Genomic DNA, 23,227 nt, shown 5'->3' on the forward strand with positions numbered 1-23,227 from the left:
AATCTTTACTTTCCTGAAGTTACATTCTTGTAAGAGCTCCAAAAAGAACCACCTTCAAAAAATCCAAGTGGCATCTGCAATTTCAGTCAGGAGGCCTGAATAACTCCAGATATGCATGGGGAATTCATCACATCAATGGATTTAGATATCAGAAAGGATGCAATGATTGTGGCACCACCTCCAGTGAGGAAGTCAGACCCCAGATCTGTGCACTAGACAGTACTTTAGCCAGGGAGACAGAAAAAAACTTCAAACAGCAAATAGTATTCTGTATCATAGCTCAATAATTTTCTGCATTTCTATATCCTTTAGTACTAAAATAGTCAACAAAAAAGCTGAAGAAGTGTGTGCTGTTTTCTTAGAATAGTACGCTGGAGGAGGGAAAGCTCTGAGTACAAAAGCAGGGAATGACAGATCTGAGCGAAATCAGAAAAACTTCATTGATACAAAGGGATGACAAGAATATATTTGGACTGAAAAAGATTATTGTGCTCCTGGTAAAATATGAAGACACCAGACATTGCAAAGTTACAAATTTATTTGTTTTGAAATAAATACAAATACTTCATTAAGAAACTTTTCTTGATAGACTTTACACAATAGCTTTATTCTTTCTGGAAATTGTCTGTTCTTCCCACAAAATGTTATGGATATTCTACACAAGAGCTGAAGTTAGTCAATATAAAGTAACCTAGATGGTGTTCTTCTGAACAAGCAATCCCAAAGTATTAACATTTTCTATTTAACTGCTCAGCATTTGAGCTTTTTGTCTGTTGTGAGGACTGCAATTCAGCAGGTATGCACTGGAGCTGTGGAAATCCTGTCCCACCAGCTATGGAAGGACAAACTTAAGAACACCCAGCTGTGACATTCTGAGTGGCAGAAAGGTATCAAGCCTCTAGCTTCAAGGAAAGCAACTCAAGGAGGCTATGCAAAGATGCAGAACCAGCAGATCATGACATTTACAGAGTCATTAGACACTGCATTCCAGACATGCAGTGTTGCTGCTCCACCACTTCATGGAATACACTTCTCAGCACCAGTGAAATCTCATCAGTTTCAAATCTAGTAATTAGTGGCAGTTGAATGTACAGTATCTAATTACATGCCCATCCCACAGTTATTCATCTCTCCTGACAAAGAACAACTGGATCTGTCTTTGCTTACAGAATTCCAAATTTATGACAATTGTGCTGGACACAAAAAAAACTTGAGCTGCAAAGATAAGAAGCTTTCTGAAGGAAATATCAAGCTGTTTCTGCTTAGCTGGCATATACAGCTACCCTACTTGTTACAACTACACCAACTTCTGGAGTTTGGTAAACCCTTTGGCCCAAGTTCCCAAACAGGAAATCCTACCTTGCTTACCAAATTTAAATCCTGTCCTCATTTGGCTAAGCAGGTTTTAGGGTCTAGGAGGGGGGAAGGAAAGGAAGACTGGAACTAAATCTCAAAAAAGTGAAATGAAAAACCTTAAAGATTTAGTTCATCTCAAAGTCACATTAAAATTGCCTATTTTAGTAGTATATTATTGTACATAGGAAAACAGGCTTGAATACTAATGAATTAGAAGGCCTATAAATGCACGATACATTAACTTCTCTATCATTTGAAGTCAAGCTATATACAATGAATTCAACTCCAGCTTCAACATGAGGCCATAACACATTTGTTTCATTTCCTTTGCTTAAAGTCATCCTTAACACTTATTTTTTTCTCCCCTGCTTTGAAACTCATCTCAAATTGTGCCAGTTTACTTCAAGAGAAGAAGAGATAAAATAAAGGGGCTTGTAACAGCTTTGATTTTAAAGGAGGGTATTGAGCAATTCTGGTTTGACTCTGAAGTGTTTACAACCACATCAGCTTTTGGCAAGTATCCTTTAGAATTTGGCATCCACTGAAGGAGGGCACAATAGCAGCAGCTGTCTGAGACACAAGAATAACGATAGAGCAAATGAGATGCTTCTTTTCTTTGGTCCCTCTCAGACCCTGGTGAACAGAGTTCATCCTACAGAATAGCTAGAGATTAATACCAGTTATGTTTTTGCAATACACAGGGGGCATCCATCACTTTTTCACACTGTGACCAGTTTTGAACCTCCCAGAGCCATCTAACAGGACACTTCCATGGACTTGGGGCTCGATTGTTCCGCGTTGCTCGCCGAGTTGGGCGTCAGCTCGATCCGCGTGTCCGTGTGGGAGCGGTTCCTGGAGCCGTCCCCGGTGTGGGAGCGGCTCCGCGTTCCCTCCCCGGTGTGGGAGCGGCTCCTGGTGCCTTCCCCAGTGTGGGAGCGGCTCCTCTGTCCGTCCAAGGAGGTGACGCTGGAGCCAGAGGCCGTGCGGGACCGCATCAGCCTGGTCATGCTGGCAGAGGGCACTGCAAGAAGAGCCCTTCATTAATGCCTTTCATTAACGCCTCTCATTAACACCTCGCTGCATGGACATGGAAAAATGCCCTTGCCTGTCACAGACATATTTGCTGAAAAATCCTTTCCTTAGGAGCTTTTCTCCTGAGAAGCTGAGAGGTCTCAGAAATGAAATGTAAACAATGATTATCTGCTGCTGTGGAATGCAACAGGTGCACCTTTGATTGGTCTCATGTGGTTGTTTTTAATTAATGGCCAATTACAGTCCAGCTGTCTCAGACTCTCTGGTCAGTCACAAGATTTTATTATCTTTCCTTTCTAGCCTTCTGATGATATAATTTCTTCTATTCTTTTAGTATAAGTTTTAATAGATCATTTTCTTTTAATATAATATAGATCATAAAATAATAAATCAGCCTTCTGAAACATGGAGTCAAGATTCTCATCTCTCCCCTCATCCTGGGACCTCTGCGAACACCACCACACTTGCCTTCCCCTCAGCCTTAACCATCCTTGGAGGAGCCTTCATAATGGAATAGATACTTTCAGGGTACCCTCACATGCTCCCCTGCTCCAGGCATGTGGTTAAGGAGACCAAATCACTACAGTGGAATTAGTGGCCAGGGCTGAGGGATTCAAGAAACTTTAGGGCACACTGCTGTGCCTGCAAGAATCCAGAGGGAAACTGAAGAGACTCATCAGCCCTCCCATTACTTTCCAGTATTCAGCCTCTGCTGGCAGCCCAGGCTCACAGTGCATCCTCACAGCAGCTATCTGAGGCAAATATGTGGAAAAAACCCAGCTACAACTAAAAGAAGTTTAAATGAGGTTTTAAACCTCATTTAAAACCAATGAGGTTTTAAATGCTGCGTGCAGTAGATGAACCTCATCCTTTGATGCCACAAGGGGACAGTTACAAATAGCCAACCTTAACAACATTGAGATGAAGTAAAAGAGGTATTTGTGGGTATAAGCTGTTTACAAAGCACTCTACTATTTAATAACATCACTTGGTCTGAAAACCTTTTGCCCAGGTACAGCATGTGTTTTTTCCCCTTGAAAATGCATTTCCAAAAGGGAAAGAGTGACACATCTGGGATCAGAGACTTCTGGGTGCTTAAATGCCCAATTAACTTCAGTAGCAAGATCAGCCATTCAATAAAACCAATACTTACTGTATCCCATTCCCTGAACAAAGTACTTGAAAGCTTCAGCAAGCTTGGCAGGCTGCAAAAGAGAGGCAGAGTTATCGTAGGCAGTGCTCAGTAGATTATATTACAATTTTACATATTCCACAGATGCCCTATTTTAACAGGGACATATTAAATATTATCTGGGTTCTACTGAGTGCATGAAAACTTCATTTATAAGAAAATTCCATCATTCCCCTCCCTAGTCATCCCCCCATTATTTTACAAAATGGATACATGCATTTGAGATCCAGGGAACACAAATGGTCTAAACCTGGCTCAAAACTCGACTTGCGCAGTTACTGAGGCAGGTGAACCAAAGTAAAACAACTGTCCTCACAAAATGTACAGGGCAGTTCATACAGGACTGGTAATTGAGTAATTCCTATCAGTAGAGAACAAATTCAGCTATTCAGAGCTGATAGTTATGTGTACAGGGCTAGAAAGCTCACCAGGCATACACCAGCACAACTGCCCACAACCAAAATTCTTGCAATGAGCACTCCCTGTTCTTCTCTGCTAACAGTGGCCACATCAGCTTTACAGTCTCAGATATTTCACATGAAAATATTTTTTGCAAAATTCTCTGAAACACTGCAAAGAATGGACTCCCTATAACAGAAGCAATGCACATACTACCACGTGGCTTTTAAAAAACCTTTTCCCAGTTCCTACTGTTGGAGCACACACTGCCTGTATAGGGATTCAGCTGCAGGCAATTACAAATTTAGCTTTTCCTGAAGTTCACAAACACCACTTTATATTTCTTAGAAATCTGTTTAAATGTTAGATCACATTCCAAAGCTGATTTACAAATCAGCTCTTTAAGTGAAGCAACACAAGGGCATAGGTAAATTTTAACTTTGCCTGCCTGGCTTTATTAGCAGCTTGGAACTTATGCCTAAATGTGTTCTAGAAACTCCGGTTCATCCACAGTCAAGCTGAGCCAGTGTCTGCAATACCCTAGCATTGTTATTTCCTGTCTTCCACTTTCCTGATATATTCTATAAATAGTCCAAGTAAGAATGTTGTTAAAATGTCAGTGGTTAAAGCCTTAATCCACATTAACTTAGTGAATAGGCATAAAGTAATACCTCTGCATTCCCACCTCAGTTCTTTACTTGGTTAAAACTATCAGTGAAAATAATATCCCCTCCCAGTGTTAATTTTGTGCTTCATTGCTCTTTAAAGAAAAAAGAAAGCTCAGACGACCAACTGACATCATTATTCATGAAATCATAACCATCCTTTTGGCTGACATTTGGGAACAGCAAGTACCCTACAGGAAAACACCCATTTGTTGCAGAACATGATTAGTAGGATTTCCGACAGCAAATCCTACCTGGGAAACTTGAGGGAGCCCACCACAGTCAGCCATCTGAAATGGGATGAGAACAGCCAGTTAGAGTAATGCCAGAGGAACTCAGTTGTGCTCAGGATATATTGAAATGACCTTCTCAGCTATCTGGCAGAAGAACACTTCCTTTTGTTGTGTGAGTAACATACATGTGGATGAACGCATCAAAGCAAGCTGTTAAATGTTTATAAAGTTACCACTGCACCCCAGAAAACCACAAAGGCTCTTGATGCTCAGGGAAAGCATCAGCTGGAGCTACAAATGCTTTTTGCTGGGCAGCAATTACTAGTTTCTTAGAAACCAGCCAATTAGTCCTGCTTGCAAGCTCAGCTCTGAATTCCAATAACATGACTGTGTATTGACCTGGATGACAAACAGGGTAGGGAAAACAAACACCTAAAGCTCAGAGGTGAGAGAAAAAAGGGGAAAAATTATTTGCTGAGATTGCTGATGGCAAGCATCAGCCTGACTTGCCAAGGGAAGCAGGGAAAGCCAAATGAGAAAAGCTATCTTGAGTGCATGAAATATTTTTGGAGCATTTCATTTTTCCTGCCACTCCACCCCTCAAAGTCAACCCAACAAAAACAGTCCTGTTCCAAGGAACACTACAAGCTGAAAACAGTAGAGTTGTAAATTACAGGAAACCCCAAATCCTATCTAGGATTAGTTAACAGAAAAACAGGCCTGCAGCAGGATCTGGCATCAGGCATATCCCTGGACTAAGCAAAGGCTGGCCACTGATACAAAGACTGAGACAGTGTCAGATTTTAGGGTGATTGCCACACCCACATTATAGGGCAGCAGAATAACTCTTCAATGTTAGGAGGAAAAAAAATTAAATATTTTTTATTTATTATAATTTTCACTGACTAGCTCACTAAAGAGAGATGCAGTAGAAGCTCTTGGCAAAGCATGACCGAACTTGTTTCACTGTTTGCATGCTATTACTTCATCATTACTTCATTACAAGCTGAAGATTACACTCATACTCTGAATGCCAAATATCAGCCAAAGCCTTTGCTTGATCTTCTGCTGTTTTTAAGTGCATTTTATCAATTTTTCTGGAAATTAGCAGTAAGATGTCCTAGACTGTACCCTCATAAAAGGCAGGTTGACCAAACTGTGGCTGATAGATTAGTTGTTGGTTCATCTGACACTGCTGTTGAGAGGCAGGCACAGGAACAGAATGAACTGGTTTGCACTCCTACTCTGCTCACAGCTTTTCAAACCTTTCAAAATATCTCAAGATCATCTTTGCCAGCTCTAGTCAAATTCATTATGGGTATGTGAAATACTGAACATTTCAACTGTCATCTCTACTATTCTAAAAATGGAGGAGCTGAGAAATTCCTTGCTGTAATTCTGACATGAAGCCCCTAGTCTTGTTTATCCCACTAAAATCTCTCACCCTGAAGGAACTGTGTTTTTAAATCAGAACTGGCTCCGCACTGTATTATCAGTATTGCAACACATCACTCTAGTTCTGCTTTTTTAGCTAATCCATCTGGTTTTATGTGAGAGGAATGTTTATTTTGAAAAGCACAGTTTTTGTTATTACCTTCAGAAGTGTGGTCCTTGTTGGGTCCAGCTTTGAGTTGCATTCAACCTATAGAAAAGAAAAGCAGCATAAAGGCATTGCACACAAGGTTTTAGGTATGAACTTTTATATGAAAACAGATCCAACACCTTGTTTTCTGGCTTAATTCAGACTAAACTGAGTGTCTTATGATTCTGTGTGAAGACTCTGTGTATACATGTACACATCTCTAAACCCAAGTAAGTCAGCTCACATTTTTAACTGCATTTTCTCCGTGTTACAAACCCATACTTGGGAACTGGAGACTTTCTTTTCCCATCTGTTTCTGGGACTTCAATGGCAACAAGTGTTGTTTATCTTGTGATTTGGGGTCATCTGGTAGCGTCCCAAGTGGTGAGTAGCCATGTGGCCACGAGCCAGCAGACTGGGCATGCCCATTAAGGCACAACATTTGAAGTCATCCAGTCATCTGGGGAGAGTTATAATGGTCAAAAAGAACCTCTTCACTTGCAGAGTGACCCAGGGCACAGCTCCAGCACCACACAGCAAGTTAAAATACCAGCAGCAGATTCCTCTCCAAAGGAAAATATTTGTGGTTCACTGCAACTGCTGTGGTGATTGTTCCTAACGTGGTAGCTATTAAATAATAGTGCACAGGCAGAAGGGACAAACAGCATGGAATTAATGGCAGCTCTCCTGTGGTCTGGAAGAGGAGAGCCACTGGGCTGGACTGAGATCCAGCAGGGCTGCAGGGTGGCAGGGGCTCTGCTGGCCTCCTGCTGCCCCTTGGCTCACCCACCCATCCCCAGCAGGGTGACAAAGAGGGCTCGAGGTACCCACCACAGCATCCACTGCTGGGGAGCTGTCACCGACCACCAGGAGGACAGGACACCTGCAAAGAAGCACACATGAGAGATGTTATCTCTGCCACCCAGCCCAGACTTGCCCTGAGCTGCATTTTGTGTCTTTGGAAGGGTGGGACAGTGAAGAGTGTGGAAATGATTTTGTTTGTATTCCAGGCACCTTAAAGATACATCAAATCCTGCATTGGGTGCAGATCTAGTGACATGCTCTGATTCCCTGCCTGAGAACCTGTTCTCTTCCCCAGCTGGCAGCAAACCAGCCCTTGCCAGTGCTCTTATTCCTTCTTTGCTTTATAAGAAATTGAATGTGAGTATCAGCATCAAAGCCTCCTGCCTACCACTCCCCAGACTCCTGAGCTCCAACTTTTGGTTCTGTCCATCCAACTCCAAACAGATTGCCAGAGGAACAGAGTGCCCTGTGTATAACTATCAGCAGCTGAGCTAGGAAGGACTTCACAACTTATATTGCACAAGTTGGAGCATAAGCAAAAGCCAGATGATCTATCAGTCATTCTCATTCCTGCTTTGTCTTCCTGGGAGTTTTTGTTGTTTGGTTGGTTTTCTAAATGGTTTTAAGCTGGGCTTTCTTTATTCTTGGTTGTATAAGCACAGCTCAAGTGCCTTTAGAGGTATAGTTCCATTAACTATAACACATTTCTGCATGAATCTAAACACACTAACTCTTCAAGTACTTTGTAAGCCCAAATTTTTACATGAACAGTGACAGGAACTACTTAACTTTCAATTTCAATATGTTTGCCAGGTCTGAAGAGAGTTCTCCCTAATGACAGTCCCTAACCTGCAGTAAGCTCTGAAATAAAATACTTACTGAAGGGTGACAACATTCACTCCAGGAACAGGGCGCTCAATCTCTAGGTCTCGTCGACTAAAAAAAAAAATAGAGAGGACAAAGGCTTTTAATACTCTGGAATTTTATATTCTTCTAGTTTAGGGAAAGCACAAACACTCACATGTTAATTTAATTGACTTAATTTAATCACAATTTAATGCATTGTGGCCTCCATAACTGATGTAGAACCATACTTAGAATGAAGGATCAATGTTGTAGTTCAGTCCCAGTGTACAACCTTTCACCCCACAAATGCACGAGGTCCTTCTCTAATAAGCAAGCCACCTGAGATCCCTAAAGGCACTATTAAGCAGAACTTCATACTGGGGGAACACATGTAATCCCACCACACAAGAAATACTGTCTCTAAAGAGCTGGACAGCCTCTTAAAAGTTTCCAGTTAGAAATCAGGTAAATGTATTTACCTGTTGTAAGAGTTGACAAAGAGATGAAGGTTGGTTTGATTCATATCATTAATGATATGCTGACGGTAAGTATGGATCAGGTCATGGTTGCTGTGAATCTCTTCCTAAAGTGGAGACAGAATTGTTCAGAACAGGGGCTGTTTTCTGAAAGGATCTGAAGACATGGCACAGTAGTTGTGTATCAGACTCAGATATGAGATGCACAACAGGAGTGCACCTTGAGGGAAGGGACAGCTTTCCGCACCCAGTGAAGTCACCCAGAATTAATACTGGCTTCTGATTGCAGCACCACAATTTTCATTTGAAAACTCAAATATGTTGTAATGTTTAAATCTCACAATTGCAAAACATGTTGTAGTGCAGATGGTTACAGTCAGACAAGTGTGAGGTTTTAAAACAAACAGAAGAAGATTCAGGGTAAGAAGCCTAATAAATGTTTCCAGAGTAAAGCAGATGTTGAAAGCTTACAAAAACATGTAACGTGGAACTCAATTTCACAATAGTAAATAACTAAGCTTTGAGGACTTCAATCAAACAGTTGGGTTCTAAAGTCTTTATAGATTAGTTCCTTGTTCTGCTGGAATGGAGTTTTCCATTGCATTCACTAACAATTTTAAGCACAGCAAAGTAGCCTCAAAAACAGTCCAGCACTTTACATTAAGCTTGTGCTGGACTGGAGAGCACTGTTAATACCAATAACCAGCTGTCACAGAGCTACAAGTATATTATATAAAACAATCTGTGGGGTTTTTCAGCTCAGAACATGAGCATATACAACTCTTATATCATGTTTAATTGTTGGCTGCCTAGGCAGGAATCTGCCCCTATTAGAGTTGTCACAATTGAGGTGCACTTGAGTACTCAGGACACAGAAAATCCCAAGGCAGAATACTGCCCAAAATGCTGGGGACAAGTATGAATCCTATCTCAGTTTAATTCATCTTTTGTTGTTTGACTGAAAGCTTCTGCACTCCTCCCAGCCCCAGGAGGTAAATACACATGACTGAATACATCAGAAGAATCTTTTGAACATTACCTTTCCAAATAGATGTGAAATGACCATGTCTGGCAAAGCATTCGTCCAACCTGAAATCTGAACAGCAAGATCAATTAAGTATCTGCTATTAACACAGCCCCTGGACAAATAACACCTCCCAATTACCCATAAACAGACCAATGGATGCTCTCTCTGTATATAGAATATCCTGAAGTGATATTTTCCCCCCTCAATCCAACTAGAACACCATTGGGCATTGGAGTCATTCTCATCAGATGCCTTCACTGATGAGGTTGTACAGGGAACACACTGCTAGGGGAAGAGGTGTTTAGAGAATCACTCCCTGCAGGAACATCAAGCAAACCAGCCTGGTGGGTGTCACTGAACCCCACTGCCCACTCTCCTCCCTGACAATGCAATGGAACTGGGACCAAAAGCTCACAACCCACAGTAAAGGCTCCTGCTTTGGAAGGACACAAGAACATGAGGCACCTGCTGTGCTCCTGAGGTGAGCAGTACTCCCCTTGAGAGGTGGAAGGCAGAGGCACAGATATGGAAGAATTTAATGCACTGAGGCGTTGGGTGAGAATCAAATGGGTCAGGAGGTTCATTTCAGCATAGAAAAGTTATTACATTTCATTTAAATAAGTTTGTTTCTCACTTTATTTTGATAAGTTTGATATGGGAGTGTATTTAGTAACTAAGCTTGAAAGAATGTTACATCCTGGCTCTGCAGGTTTCTCCTAGGAGTTTATTTTATGCCAGCATCATCTGGTTGTACAAACCATCTGCAGCCAATGCTCTTTTCTAAGTCTTTTTGGCATCTAAGACTCACAAGTGACTGAAACATGGAGGATGCTGTTCTGGACATTTTTCTGTGCCCTGCTTCATATTTTGGGCTGTGTTGGTAACAAAGCCATGGAGAAGAAAGCACTGAATGCTACACTACACTTGATGTTTTCTTGAAAGTTGTTTCCAAAACTACCATGTCCAGGTAAACTGTTCTCCCCAGCAGTTATGAGCTGCTAGGAATTGTCCCAGTAGCTCCACTGTGCCACATGTATCTGCTTTCTCAAAGGATTTATTGTTATCACTAGCCCTGTATGAAGTTTTTTTGCAAATGGAAGAATAAACCCAAAAGGAATTAGCCCAGGATGTTTAGCATCTGCAGCCATGCCTGACATACAAGATGGCCAAAATCCTCACATCCCACAGGCTTGCTGTAAGATTTATTTTTCTAACTTAAAGATATTTACCTTAGTTGCTGCCCAGTCCATCCAACCTTCAGCACAAGGGTTTACATTAATGAGAACTAATCCCTCCACCATCTCTGGATGGTTTAACTGCAAAAGAGAAGATCTAAAATTTGTCAGATATCCTTTGCAGCTCAACAGTCAGCAAAAAAATTAAATTAGCAAATTATGGCATGGGGAGGAAAGTGGTAGGTCTAGTTTTATCTTGCAGAAAAGAAGCATATGTATGGAAAAAAAATCATTAAAGCAATTCAACTGAGCAGCTGGAGAACATTAGGATTTAACTTTTTCTCCACCCTCAGTTTAAATAGAGAACTCCCATTATAAAAACCTTCTGCAAATTAACTGGGTAGAGCCCAGGCCTTAAAATGGAAAATCTATGTCTTCTGGATTAGCTATCCTGCAGATTGTGGTATTTCACTTAAAAGCTCGGCTTGTATGCTTAACTGGGCACAGCAGAGCAGGAATTCTCCATGCACACTATGGGGACAACAATGTGTAAGGAAAATCAGGTTTAAGGCTTTAGGGAAGTGCCACAAAACTTACAGCAAATCTGGTTAAAATGTAGGCACCAGCTCCAGTTCCCATTCCTATGATGGTCTTCAGCCTGCCCAGCAAAAAAACAGAAGAGAAAAATGAGGAAGGGTGCTGAAAATGAAGTTACATCAGTAGCCTTCCTCTTTCACATGCCAGAGTGTATCTGCAGAGGGGAGGGCTCAGCTGGGGCAGGCTGTGCACCCCCAGCCATGTCAGTGCCCCCAGGAATATTTGCAGCACCCTGGTCCTCCTGCATTGCAGGGCAGCAGCCATCCTCACTTATCTTTAAGTAAATATACTGAGCAGCCACAGCATTGTTCTGATCCTGGGAGGAAATGGTTAGACTCTGACAGAAAAACTTATAAGATACAGACCTGAAATTTGCAGCCTAAAGACAAAGCTCCCCTTCCCCAGGCTCCCCCATCCCAGCTGTCCAACTGGGGCACTGGATCCTCTCTAACAGGAGCCTGGCAGGGAAACATCTCCTGCTATCCAGCCACTGGGGTGATGAAGTTTAAACTTCATAACCAAACAGGGCAGAGACAAACCAAATATTTGCATTTACTGAAATCAGATTTAAAGCATCACCTTCAAGGTCAGAGAAAATACATGGCAGGGAAGGCTAGACAAAACCACTGAGAAAAACAGGTTATTCAATGCTTTTAGGAAAATACCTGAGGATAGTTTTAATTCTTATTAGCAATACTAAATCAAGACTTTGTAAATACACTCCAGTTTCATTGATTTCCAAGGTACTGATGTTATTGGTCACATTTTTTTTTGAGCAGTGCAACAGAACTGGCAACCCTGTGCCTGAAATCAGGCAGTTCAAAAAATACACACCCCCTAAGGAGGGAGTGAGGTTACCTGGTCCACAGTGCTGTAAGAGCTGCTTATAACTGTGCAATGTCTAAACTGGGGAGATGGTTCAGCCTGAGTTTGCTGCCTAACTCTGAATGCAAAGTTTTCTCTGCTTGTTCTAAAAACCTCTTGGAGGTGTCTCCTGCCCTCTCCACTGTGAGCCAGGAGCATGAGCTCCACAGAAAATGAATTTTTCTCAGCTAAAGCTCCTGCTAAAGCTGAGCTTTAAGGGAGGACAAATCCCCAAATCTGGTGCAGGTAGACAACCCAGGAACACTGCCACTAGGTCTTTCAACACTGGTGACTTGGCATCTGCACTTGGTAGTACAAGATGCTCAGGGAGGTCAGACTGACCCCCTAGAACACTCAAGCCACAGAAGCAAAACAGTAGATGTCTTCAGATGGGACAGTGCTTCTGTTTTTTTCTTGTCCTGCTTAACCACACAGGAAAACGTGGGTTGTTACAGTGGGAAGAACAGATTGTCTGTGCCCTGCCCCTGTGAGGGATATGCACACAGAATATAGGAGGAAGTCCCTAAATTAGGCTCATGGGATTTCTCCTAAGTTGCTTCCTGTTTAAAAATAACCAGACACTTCAAAAAGGGCCAAAAAAGAAGCTCTTTCAGAAACCAAGGCAAAAGCAACCCATCTATAAGAGAGGAATCCAAAAGAACCACGAGTGTATTTCTAGCAAACAAAATGCCAGACAGCCAAGCTAAAACAAATTCCTGCTCTTTCAGTGAGCCACATAGAGAGAATGAGAAAAATAAGTAAACAATTCTGCACTCACCCAAACTGTTTCAGGATTCCAGGAATCATTTCAGCCAGCTGATCCATGGAGGGATACACATACCTGAAACAAGCATGTTTTTGAGGAGTTACTACACCACATCCTTATTAAGAGACACAGTGATCACTGTAGAGCTAGTACCAAATGTGGTCAGTGTGATATCACTGAATTAATGAGCTGAATTTAAATCAGGAGCAAGCACAAGCAATTTTGCAGAAATATGAGCATAATCCATATATGTATTCTATATGTTACAAGAAAATAGATGTGAAAGAACAAAGCAGACTACAAAGCATCTTTTCCAAGGAAAGTTTACACTTAGAACTTATGAGAAATTTTGAACAAGAGAGATGAGTTTCCAACCACATTCACTATGTTTGTATTTCTAGTCCACCACAAAATTTTCCCAGTATTGCATAATCAGAGACCACAGAAATGCCTTCTAGATATTTGGCAAAAAACTTACATGCATGTTTTTAGGGACACAAATATTACCATAGGATAAATGAGAACAGCTTTCCATTAATATTGATGAAGAAAATGAAGGCATAAGAAAGACTATGAAGCTGATGATGAAGGCTCAATAAAAACAGCTGTTTGTTAATGCTCCTGGTCTTCTTAAATCAGAAATAAAACTTAGAGAGAAGGAGATTCTGAGCAAAATCTCAACTGAGTAGCATGTGGAAAAAAAATCTATCCAGAGTAGAGCTGGAAAACATCTGCCTAGGATGTATTTAAATCTCTCTTATACCTAATTATTCTCTAATTTAGTCGCCAAAATATAACCAAACAAAAACCACCAAGAACTGTGAAACATTTTATTTTTTTAGATTTTCTTTTTGGGAAATTAAACCTTAACATGACAAAAGCTGGTGTCACGGCAACAGCTTTGCTCAGGGAGACTTTATTGCAGCCTTTCAGTACTTTAAGGAGACCTATGAGAAAAAGGAGGACAAACTTTTCAGCAGGGTCAGTTGTGATAGGAAAAGGGTTAATGGTTTTAAACTAAAAGAGGGTAGATTTAAAGTAGATCTAATGTAGCCCCATATTTCTCTTCACAGAGAAAAGCAAGGCACAATTCTTCCCAAGAATATTTCTGGGTTTCATATTCTCTGAACATCGGAGAAAGAAAATGCAATTCTTATCATTTGCTGTGCCTGTGTTGTGCCAAAGTAGAATGCAATATGGAGATTGTTTACCCAAAGAGATGGGGTTTTGTTTCCTTGGCCTAGCAGGGCCAAGTGTGTGTGTGTCAGGGCTGTTGGGTGACAGTCACAGGATTCAGTGCAGTGTGAGAGTTGTGTGCAGGGTCCAGTGCTTGGCAGCTTCAGTTTTAGAGGTATAGAATAATATAGTATAATAAAGTAAATAATTAGCCTTCTGATATCCATGGAGTCCTCCTCATCATTCCTCACAGCACAGCTATAATCTAAGGAAGAAGTTTTTTTACAATGAGGGTGGTAAACCCTGAAGCAGGTTGCCCAGAGAGGTGGTGGCTGCCCCATCCCTGCAAACATTCCTGATCAGGTTGGACAGGGCTCTGAGCAATCTGATCAAGTTGTCCCTGCTCACAGCAGAGGGGTTGGACTAGGTAACCTGCAAGTTTCCCTTCTAAACCAAAACATGATTCTATGACTTAATTTGGGAATTCTGGTCTCCCAGTTGAAGGGCAGGTAGAGATAATAGAGCTTCTTACAAGCCCACCATGATTACACTAAGTCTTTGCCAGCCCCAGAGCAGGATGGTTGCCCTCTGCAGCTGCCAACTCAGAAGTGTTAACACTCGCTCAGGACACAAGGGCTAAGGCACTTAAAAGCTCATGATTTAAACAAATGCAAAGACAGGGTGACTGAAATAGCTTTGTAGGCTGCTCTGACAGACAACTGGGCCATTGCAGCTAACAGCAGCATCAGACCAGCTTAAATATTAAGCAGGGAAATAGACTGGCTCATGCACTAAGGGTACTTATAAGCTCCTTAATACGCATTTCTTACAGAACAACTGCTCCTTGCCCTGTTCCCTCCCCTGGCATGTTGGCTGCTCCCTTCCTCAGCCAAGCTGCTTCTTGTCCAAGGGGCGCCTCAAGGTAAACCTGTCCCACCTGCCCTAAACAGGTAAAGCATTTTGGCAATGGCAGTGCTCATGGCCCACCAGGTTTCCAAGAGTTACAGCATCATACATGGCACAGTCAGGAGTGCAAAAAGCCTCTCTAAAACCTTCTGTGGGGGTCATCATCACCCTGTTACTGCCCAACAACCTGCATTTTCCAGGTGGGTTATCAACTTAACATCTACCATGCTGCCACTTCATGAAGACCACAGATTTACAATGAGATGATGTAGAGGTTAATGCCTGTCTTGTTTAGTATTCATTCAGTATTTATATTCAGGGTGTCATTACAAAACAAGCTAAGTCAATACTTAAATTTACAAGATGTAGATATCTGTCAAGGAACTGCTTTACAAGTTAGCAGAGCTAAAACACAGAATTGCAGCCACCAAGTCTGATGTGAACGGGCACAACAAAACAGCTTCCAAAACTCCACTGCTTTAGAAACAGAGTCAGGATTTAAGTTCAAAAGCCAACTACTGTGCTTAGTGCAATTACTTTTTAATGAAACTGCAGCTCAAGACTCTCTTTTCCCAAAAAGAAGGTAACAATGAAAGCATGGGCTGATTCCCTGACAACTCACCCAGCCTGGAAAGATGGTGCTCCATCCTGCTGGCCAGGTGCATCCACATGGCAGACTGCAAAGTGCTGGGTGATTTCCTGCATATCCTCAAAGTTGAAGAGAGGATTGAAACATGTTTTATCTTGGGAAGAAAAAGAAAATATTAAATAATTATGCTGATGGAAATACTAAGTTTGCAGCTACAAAAATAATTTATTAATCAGGTTAATAAAAAGTTGAATCAATCAGGTCAGCTAAGGTTTTCCATCTTATTTTTGTACCTACTAGAAGTATTTACTTGGTACGCCTAATTCCTAAAAAAAATATCCTTTATGCAAAAGTTAAAATACTAACAAAATTTAGCCAAGGATATTCATCCCATTCGTCTTAGATTAAATGATCCATTTCCTTGTCTGTTTTCTTTTTTTTCTTTAGTTGTGTCAACACAAATTGAGGGAAAAATATTCAAGGCTAAGATTGTGACTTGTGCTTTTGCCCAAATATTACGAATAGAACATTATGTGATCAACTCCTGCAGCTCAAGACAAAAGCATCTTTTTGGGATACTCAGTGCTGTAGGCTCCAGGGCTTGAGATGATATGATTTCTGATTTTTAAGCAATATTAATACAGGGAGAGGATTAGCATATTTTTCCTTCTGGGGTGGAAAGCACCATCTTTGAGATGCCTAGAAAATGGTTCAGCACTCTGTGTGCTTCTGAATGTCCTCACAAAACACACATGCAAAATTTTGGCAGAATATAAAATAATTTTAGCTTAAATCAACTCCAGAAGAATATGCAAATCCAGAACAACTTTGGAAAGGAAAAAGGTGTAATTTAAAGCTAAGTTATAGATTCTCTGTGCTGATTCATTGAAAATCAAAATTAATGACACTTCCAGGAAACACAATGGCAATGTGTTTCCTGGAAATAAATGAAGCTTTTTTTTTGTCTTAATAGTAATATTCACCCCCTTGCAATAGCCAGCCCATAAAGATTAGCAGGTGCTTTTAAATATTGATAACTGATTAAGAAACCATGAACTGTGTGTAACAAATAGGACTGACAAAAGAACAAACTAGGGCAGGTCTGGCTATTAACTCATCATATGACAGATAAGATAAAAGGCACCTCAAGTTTTTTTTCCTAATGCTGGCTAAGGACACAAAGCCAGCACTCATTTCATACTGACTTGTATAAAAACCCAAGCAGCACAAGGCTGCTGATCAGACAGGACCCAAAGCCCCAGCAGAGTTCTTTTTCCAGTCCTGTCGGCAATACACCATCAGCCTCCCCTTGAGATTTTTACAGCATTAATACACAATAATTGTGAACTACCAGAGATCCTTTAAAGTATTCCAATTATTTACTGAGCAAGGATAAAAAAAATAATCTGAGAACTACACTTGCTGTAAGGGTTAAGTACCATCTAACAGCTTCCAGGGCACTCAAAGAAGCAAGGAGCTGGGGAGGGTTTCCCAAGCACTGCTGCTGCCTGGCAGAGCTGTCCCAGGAGCTGTGCAGCTGCAAGCAGAGCCCACTTACGGTTGAGGCCGATGTCGTGGTAGGTGAGGATGGCCGGGCGGTTCCCGCGTGGAGTGCCGCACATGGTGACCCGCACGGAGCCGTGCACAGTCTCCACATCCTGCTCCTGCCAGGGACAACAGCAGCCTGTCAGGGCTTGTCTAAGTGCTCCTGCAGCAGACCCTGATGGACCACAAGCACAGGTCCTGCCCCACACCAGGGTCTGCCCTGCAATCCCACCATGACACCCCCCGTTCTGCCCCATGGTACATTTCACATTTGATGTCACCTCCTCCACAGACAATTACAGAAGCACTCAAGCTGCTAGCTCTAACCAGATGCTGAGGGAACAGTTTAACAGTTTTTAACCACATTAAAAGGCAGAATAAGAAAACAAAGAAAGCAGTTTTGTTGTAATGACACCTAGAATACCAAGAGCTTACAACTATGACGCTCAACATTTGCAAAAGTACAAGTCACTAAGATAAAATATTTCTGATTTCTAGAAAAGAACTCTAGCTGAGAAAATGACTATTCCCCAAAGAAAGTAGCATTAAGCAGCTTGAACATGCTTATCTGCCATAAGGATTTATTACACTGTGAAGCCTTGTGATTGCAGCAGTCTCCCCAATAAAATCAGCAGCCACATGTGTTTGTTTTATGGGTTGTGATGTACAGACCTGAGCATAAACCCAACTGTATAAAGTTTCCTATTAGAACAAAATTACCACAACATTACTCTGATGGCTACCAGAAAAAAAGATTAAAATGTAAACTGCTATTATTTGGCATAACAGGAGTTTATACTGCTTACTGATCTCAAAGTCAAGGACACGTTCATTAACAAACCAAAGTCCCCATGAGCACCATCTTTTGAGTCTCTAAATCAGATGTGACTTAACACAATAGATGGAACAGTTTTTTGTTTCTTTTCCACTTGAACTTCAGATGGGTATAAACAATTCAGTATTTTGCCAACATGTATCAAAGGAATCCCAAACCAACAGTTATTTCTGACACTTATTTACAGTATGGCTATATTCACATAACAATCAAGGGATTACAGAGGCAGTAGCCAGTCTTTGCATCTCCCCAGAATCCTTTATTTACAGCACAGGACACAGATATGATCCATGGCATTCAGTGCAGTGCACTGCCTACTGCTGCAGGGCTTGTTTGACTTGTTCCATGCAGTAACACTTGGAGGCAAAGTCCAAGTTAAATTCAAATCTATCAAAAAATTATCCCGGAGATATCAGAGATGTACAGCCTCTGCAAAAAATCTTTTTAAAAAGTTTGATTACGTTCCAATATCTGAAGTAATAATTCCATCTAAATCTCAGCTCCTTAATTTGATACAAGGAATGCCCTGCACATTTTGTTGCAAATAAAGATTCTAGGCAACACCATTCTACATTTCACGTATTTTTCTTTTAATTGCACAATTACATCAGTTTTAAGTTACAACTGAGGCAGTAAATCACGATCTATCCCCCCTTGCACACAAGACATCACTGCTCTCTGAACTACACCCCAAAACTCTAATTTTCAGATTCTCTGTCTCCTCAGAGACTCATTCCTCTGCATACTCACTGCATTACTTATCAGGTAAGCTGTATCTTCCACATCTAGGACCATCCTTAGGCAAAACAGGGTGACAAATCCAGCGAGTCACACAGAGGACGGGTGGCAGGTTTTTATTTTGCCCCAGCAGGGAACTGGGTTATATAGACAAGCTGCTCTCCTACATAGGCTTATGACTCCCATCATGCCCAGCTGGGAAACCAAAACAGACTCAATCACGAGGATGTCACTCTTAAATAGGATTTGAGCCAGGTTTGACCAGGGGAAGAATGTACTCAGAGGTCAGACATCAAAGATGAACTAAGTCCTTGCCACACAATGTACAAAGTGCCAAATTTCTGACCTGGGATTTAGCACAGCCTTTCCTGTTGCTGTTTCCATCAGATTGAGACGTTTACCTTCATTTAATGTTTTGTTACGTGAAATGCTGAAAACACCCCAAACTTATGCTAAATTGAATCAGAATTGAGTTCTTTCCTAAAAGCCAGGATTAAACTTTTCAGTAAATGCAAAATAATGAAAAATTAGTCTAAATCACAATGATTCTGAACCAAAAAAAAAAAAACAAGGCCTTTTAAATGCTTGATATCTAGTATTTCCAAAGTAGATCAGCAACATTTAGTTTACAGAATTCCTACATCACCCACAAATGTCATCAAGTTCAGCTTTTGGTGGAAAATATGGTGTTGTACATTATACATTGGGTGGTTCATTAACATATACTATTAAAATATAATTATAGAAAGGCTTGGGCTGGAGGGGATGTTAAATATCATCTAATTCCAACTCCCTGCTGTGGGCAGGGATGCCACCCACTAAATCAGATTGCTCAGAGCCCCAGTAACATTCTATATCATTAATATATATTTGGGTACTTTCATTATATAATAGTCCTAAAGAGATTTGCAGTGCCAGTATATAGCAATTAATAATACATGAAATTAATAATGATGGCAATTTATATTTTCCACATTCTACTTTCTTATGCTTAGCTAATTAAAGAAATAATAATTTGGCAACCTCAGCACTGTAATGAGAGTAAGCATTATTGTGTAACACACCGCCTGCTGAGTGTGGAATATTGAAATTATTTTCTCCTCAGTTAGAGACTAATAGGCATTTCATATAATCAGATTTTATTGCTAGAGCTTTCCAGTAACAACAGTGAAAATCCAGGACTTGTTTTCTTTGCAGGGAGCACTTTCAAGATTCAGGATCAACCTCCTTCATGCATGAAAGAAAAGGTCTGTTCATGGTAGACAAAACCAAACCCTTGAACCTGCACATCCCACTGACTGCCACAGAGAACTCTTCCGGAACTGGAAACCTGGATCCAGTTCAAACTCAGTGTCAGCTAAAAATAGCTCAGAGACAACAGGTGACCACGCTCCCAATAAGTGGCACAACACAGTCAGTTCAACAATTGGCTCAATTCCTCGTTATTGTCCCAGTGAGACTCCCCTAATTCAATAGGGTTGTGCTGTTTTCCTGTAGCACAAGTTCTTAATGGGAAATGCACACAAGGTTCTAAAAAACAATCAATTCAAACCAGTTTGTTTGGTGACATCAACAACTTCACATCCCTATTGATCCTATTAAAGATCAAGAGATTTGTCTACGTGATGTAGGGATGGATGTTTTCAAAATGCAGAGCACTGAAAACAGATGGCAGCACATCCCAATCAACATCAACATTATAGTAAGAGGCTCTTCACCAACTGATTTGTATTAAAACACTGTCTTGGAAAAAAATCCAAGGTACACTAATCCGATAGAAGGATAAAGACAAACACACCATCTGTTCACATCTCTCACTTTAACAGAGGTGCAGTCTTATCTCAGTGCACTAAACACACACATAAAAATACTTTCAATATGTGCAATTTAAGGGAGGCTGTCTCAGTTTGGAGGAGCTGGTAGATCCTAAAATAGATTTTATTTTTGCTTCAAGTGACCTTTTAATTTTTTTTATGAGGTTTGAAGGAGAAGACAATTTGTTATCACACAGGAGGGCACAGTAATTCCTTCCCCTCTACCCTGGGTAAGTAAGACATGGATGGAGAAACATGTTTATGAACAAGTTGTTTTCTCAAGTATGGAATACACGACCAAAATATCTCAGATATCTAAAAAGGAAAACTGCATATGCACACTGCACATTTTGCTAAATACGTCATGTTTTATATTTTAAGTACAATACTGCATTCCATCAAGATTATTTTAAAGCTTTCAAATATACTTAATCCTCAATTAAAATCTCATGCTTTTATTTTAATTCATGATATTATGACTGTCAAATACACCTCCCTTCTCTTGCCTTAGAACTGAGGGAAAAGCTTTGGAGCTTTTAAAGTAGATTTAAATAGCTTTTAAATTTCTAGGAGCAAGTATATTTTAAATGCTTATTACTTAAAAGCTTTATTATAGCAATACCTGTATAAGCTATTTTTTCACTTTTCTTTTTCAATTTCTTGGAGATTAAAATTATTTGGGAATTCAATGTGTTATTTCAATGTTGAATTTCAAACTCCCTTTGCCCTGAAGTTCTTTAGCATTTTCTCAATAGATTTTTTTTTACTCTAAAACATAATTTCAATTAATCTTATGCTTGTTTTTTCCTAAAACCCCAAAGCCCACATTTCCTTTTTTTTTTTTTTTTATTAGTTAACATTTCTATTCTGAATTAGCAATATTAAGAAAAAGGTTTCCCAAAATCAGGCAGGGAGTCAGGTACATTAATAAGAATGATACTTCAGATGTAAACGTAAGTGACCCTGCTAAGGTGGAAGCCAAGAACAAAAACTTTGCAGCAGGAACTGACGCAGGTCATTGCGACAGCTCTGCCCAGGGATCCTTCCTAGTCCGATTAGCAGGGGTCACCCTGCTCTGCTCTCACTCTGGTGATGCAAACCACAGCCACCCCCTTCCCTTCCCTTCAGGGTCCCAAAGGATGAGGAAATGCACACAGCACACTGCAATGCCCCAAACCTGGGAATCCCACCCCTCCTGCCGGCTGCTCCAGCTGATTCATCCCCCCTGCAGCTCTTCCCTTCTCCATCAACAGGCAGGAGGAGGAGGAAGCAAGGCAGAAACAGATCTTTCCTGCCTATGGATACAGATGGCCACGAGTGCAGGGGACAAACTCATCTCTGCAGCTGCCACACCAGAACTTGGAGCACCAAGTTCTGCTGAGCCACTGAGGAAGCAGAGTCCTGATGGACTGAAACACAGCTGGGAGGAGGAATATGCACAGTGAGAGGAGCCAGGGCTCCACTGCCTCCAAAGCTACTGAGCTAGAGACTACACACATATATCAAACTGGAAATGCAATTAAAATGTGCTTGGCATGAAGACAACACAGGCACCCAGGGCACAGTGCCCTGCACCGTTTATCATCAATTATCCTAAACCAGGTTTGGCCAGGAACATTCCCTGCTTGAGACACGGGAGACCTTTACTGCAATTTTCAGGGGGTGCCACAGACATCATAACAGACAAATTGCTGACTGGAGGCAGCTCAGAGCTGTCAGCTCTTTTATCTCTTGTCTTGGCCATCCCCTAGTAACTTCACAAAGACTTTCCTCCAGAGAATAACCACACACATGCCTTGCAACATGTGCTTTCAGAAGGGCAATATACCACTATAAAGGGCATACTCTAAAAATGGAAAGCTGTGTTTAACTCCAGTCTGTCTAGAACTGCATGTGAGGTAAGAATCTAATTTTTCCAGATCTGACTAACTAGGTAAAATTTACTTTTGGAAAGGAAACACGTCACAGACAGCTCTTTTCACTAGTGGCAGAAACAAAGTCATTAACTGGACACTGCTTAACTTGCTCCCAGAAGGATGGAGGAACTTGCAGTGGATATAGTGGACATCCACATCCATACACAGGCATTAAATAAGAAGCTCCATCCTGCCAAGCACCAACAACTTCCTTCCCTGGTCAGGTCCATCCTCTTCCCAAGTAGTTCATAGGAGAAGTTGCTCCCTAAGAGCTTCAGCCTCACTCAGTCCTGAGTGACCTGGGTCCTCTAGGGCCACACAGGAATTTCTCTAATGAACTAAGCAATCAAATCTCTCATAGCAGCTCCAAACCACTTTTTCCACAAATCAACCACAAAAGAACTTCAAGAAGCACAGGGAGGGTACTTGTGGCTTTAAGGACCAAAGAAAGGTCTCCTTTGCAGTCACAATTCTTAACAAAATGCATTGAGACTTATTCCACATTTTTCTTGAACTAGAACAACCAAAGATTAAACTCTTAACAAAGATAGATCATTAAAAAAAGTAAGAGCTGGCAGAACATAGCTAAATGACAAGAACCACTGCTCTGGATTAGTGATAGTTAATTCAAAACATGGAGAGGAAAAAAAAGCAAAAAGGCTTAGAGAATTTGATCTTGCAAGTTAAAACAATC

The 23,227-nt window shown here is 41.0% G+C and overlaps 1 protein-coding gene across 1 annotated transcript in view; it reads right to left on the reverse strand.

Moving 5' to 3' along the window:
* Positions 1–520: 520 nt before the first annotated feature.
* Positions 521–23,227, reverse strand: part of NDRG1 (N-myc downstream regulated 1) — a 40,423-nt gene continuing 17,716 nt past the window's right edge. Inside the window, exons 4-16 of the mRNA XM_063174461.1 lie at positions 17,244–17,349; positions 15,719–15,839; positions 13,027–13,089; positions 11,385–11,445; positions 10,842–10,928; positions 9,625–9,681; positions 8,589–8,692; positions 8,143–8,199; positions 7,291–7,342; positions 6,472–6,519; positions 4,899–4,934; positions 3,542–3,593; positions 521–2,377 (exon numbers count right to left, since the gene is read on the reverse strand). Of these exons, the coding sequence (XP_063030531.1) occupies positions 2,112–2,377; positions 3,542–3,593; positions 4,899–4,934; positions 6,472–6,519; positions 7,291–7,342; positions 8,143–8,199; positions 8,589–8,692; positions 9,625–9,681; positions 10,842–10,928; positions 11,385–11,445; positions 13,027–13,089; positions 15,719–15,839; positions 17,244–17,349 (1,110 nt within the window). The 3' untranslated portion in view covers positions 521–2,111. The remainder of the gene's footprint in view (positions 2,378–3,541; positions 3,594–4,898; positions 4,935–6,471; positions 6,520–7,290; positions 7,343–8,142; positions 8,200–8,588; positions 8,693–9,624; positions 9,682–10,841; positions 10,929–11,384; positions 11,446–13,026; positions 13,090–15,718; positions 15,840–17,243; positions 17,350–23,227) is intronic.

The sequence above is a fragment of the Melospiza melodia genome, chromosome 1, assembly GCF_035770615.1.
Source record: "Melospiza melodia melodia isolate bMelMel2 chromosome 1, bMelMel2.pri, whole genome shotgun sequence".
Taxonomy (NCBI): domain Eukaryota; kingdom Metazoa; phylum Chordata; class Aves; order Passeriformes; family Passerellidae; genus Melospiza; species Melospiza melodia.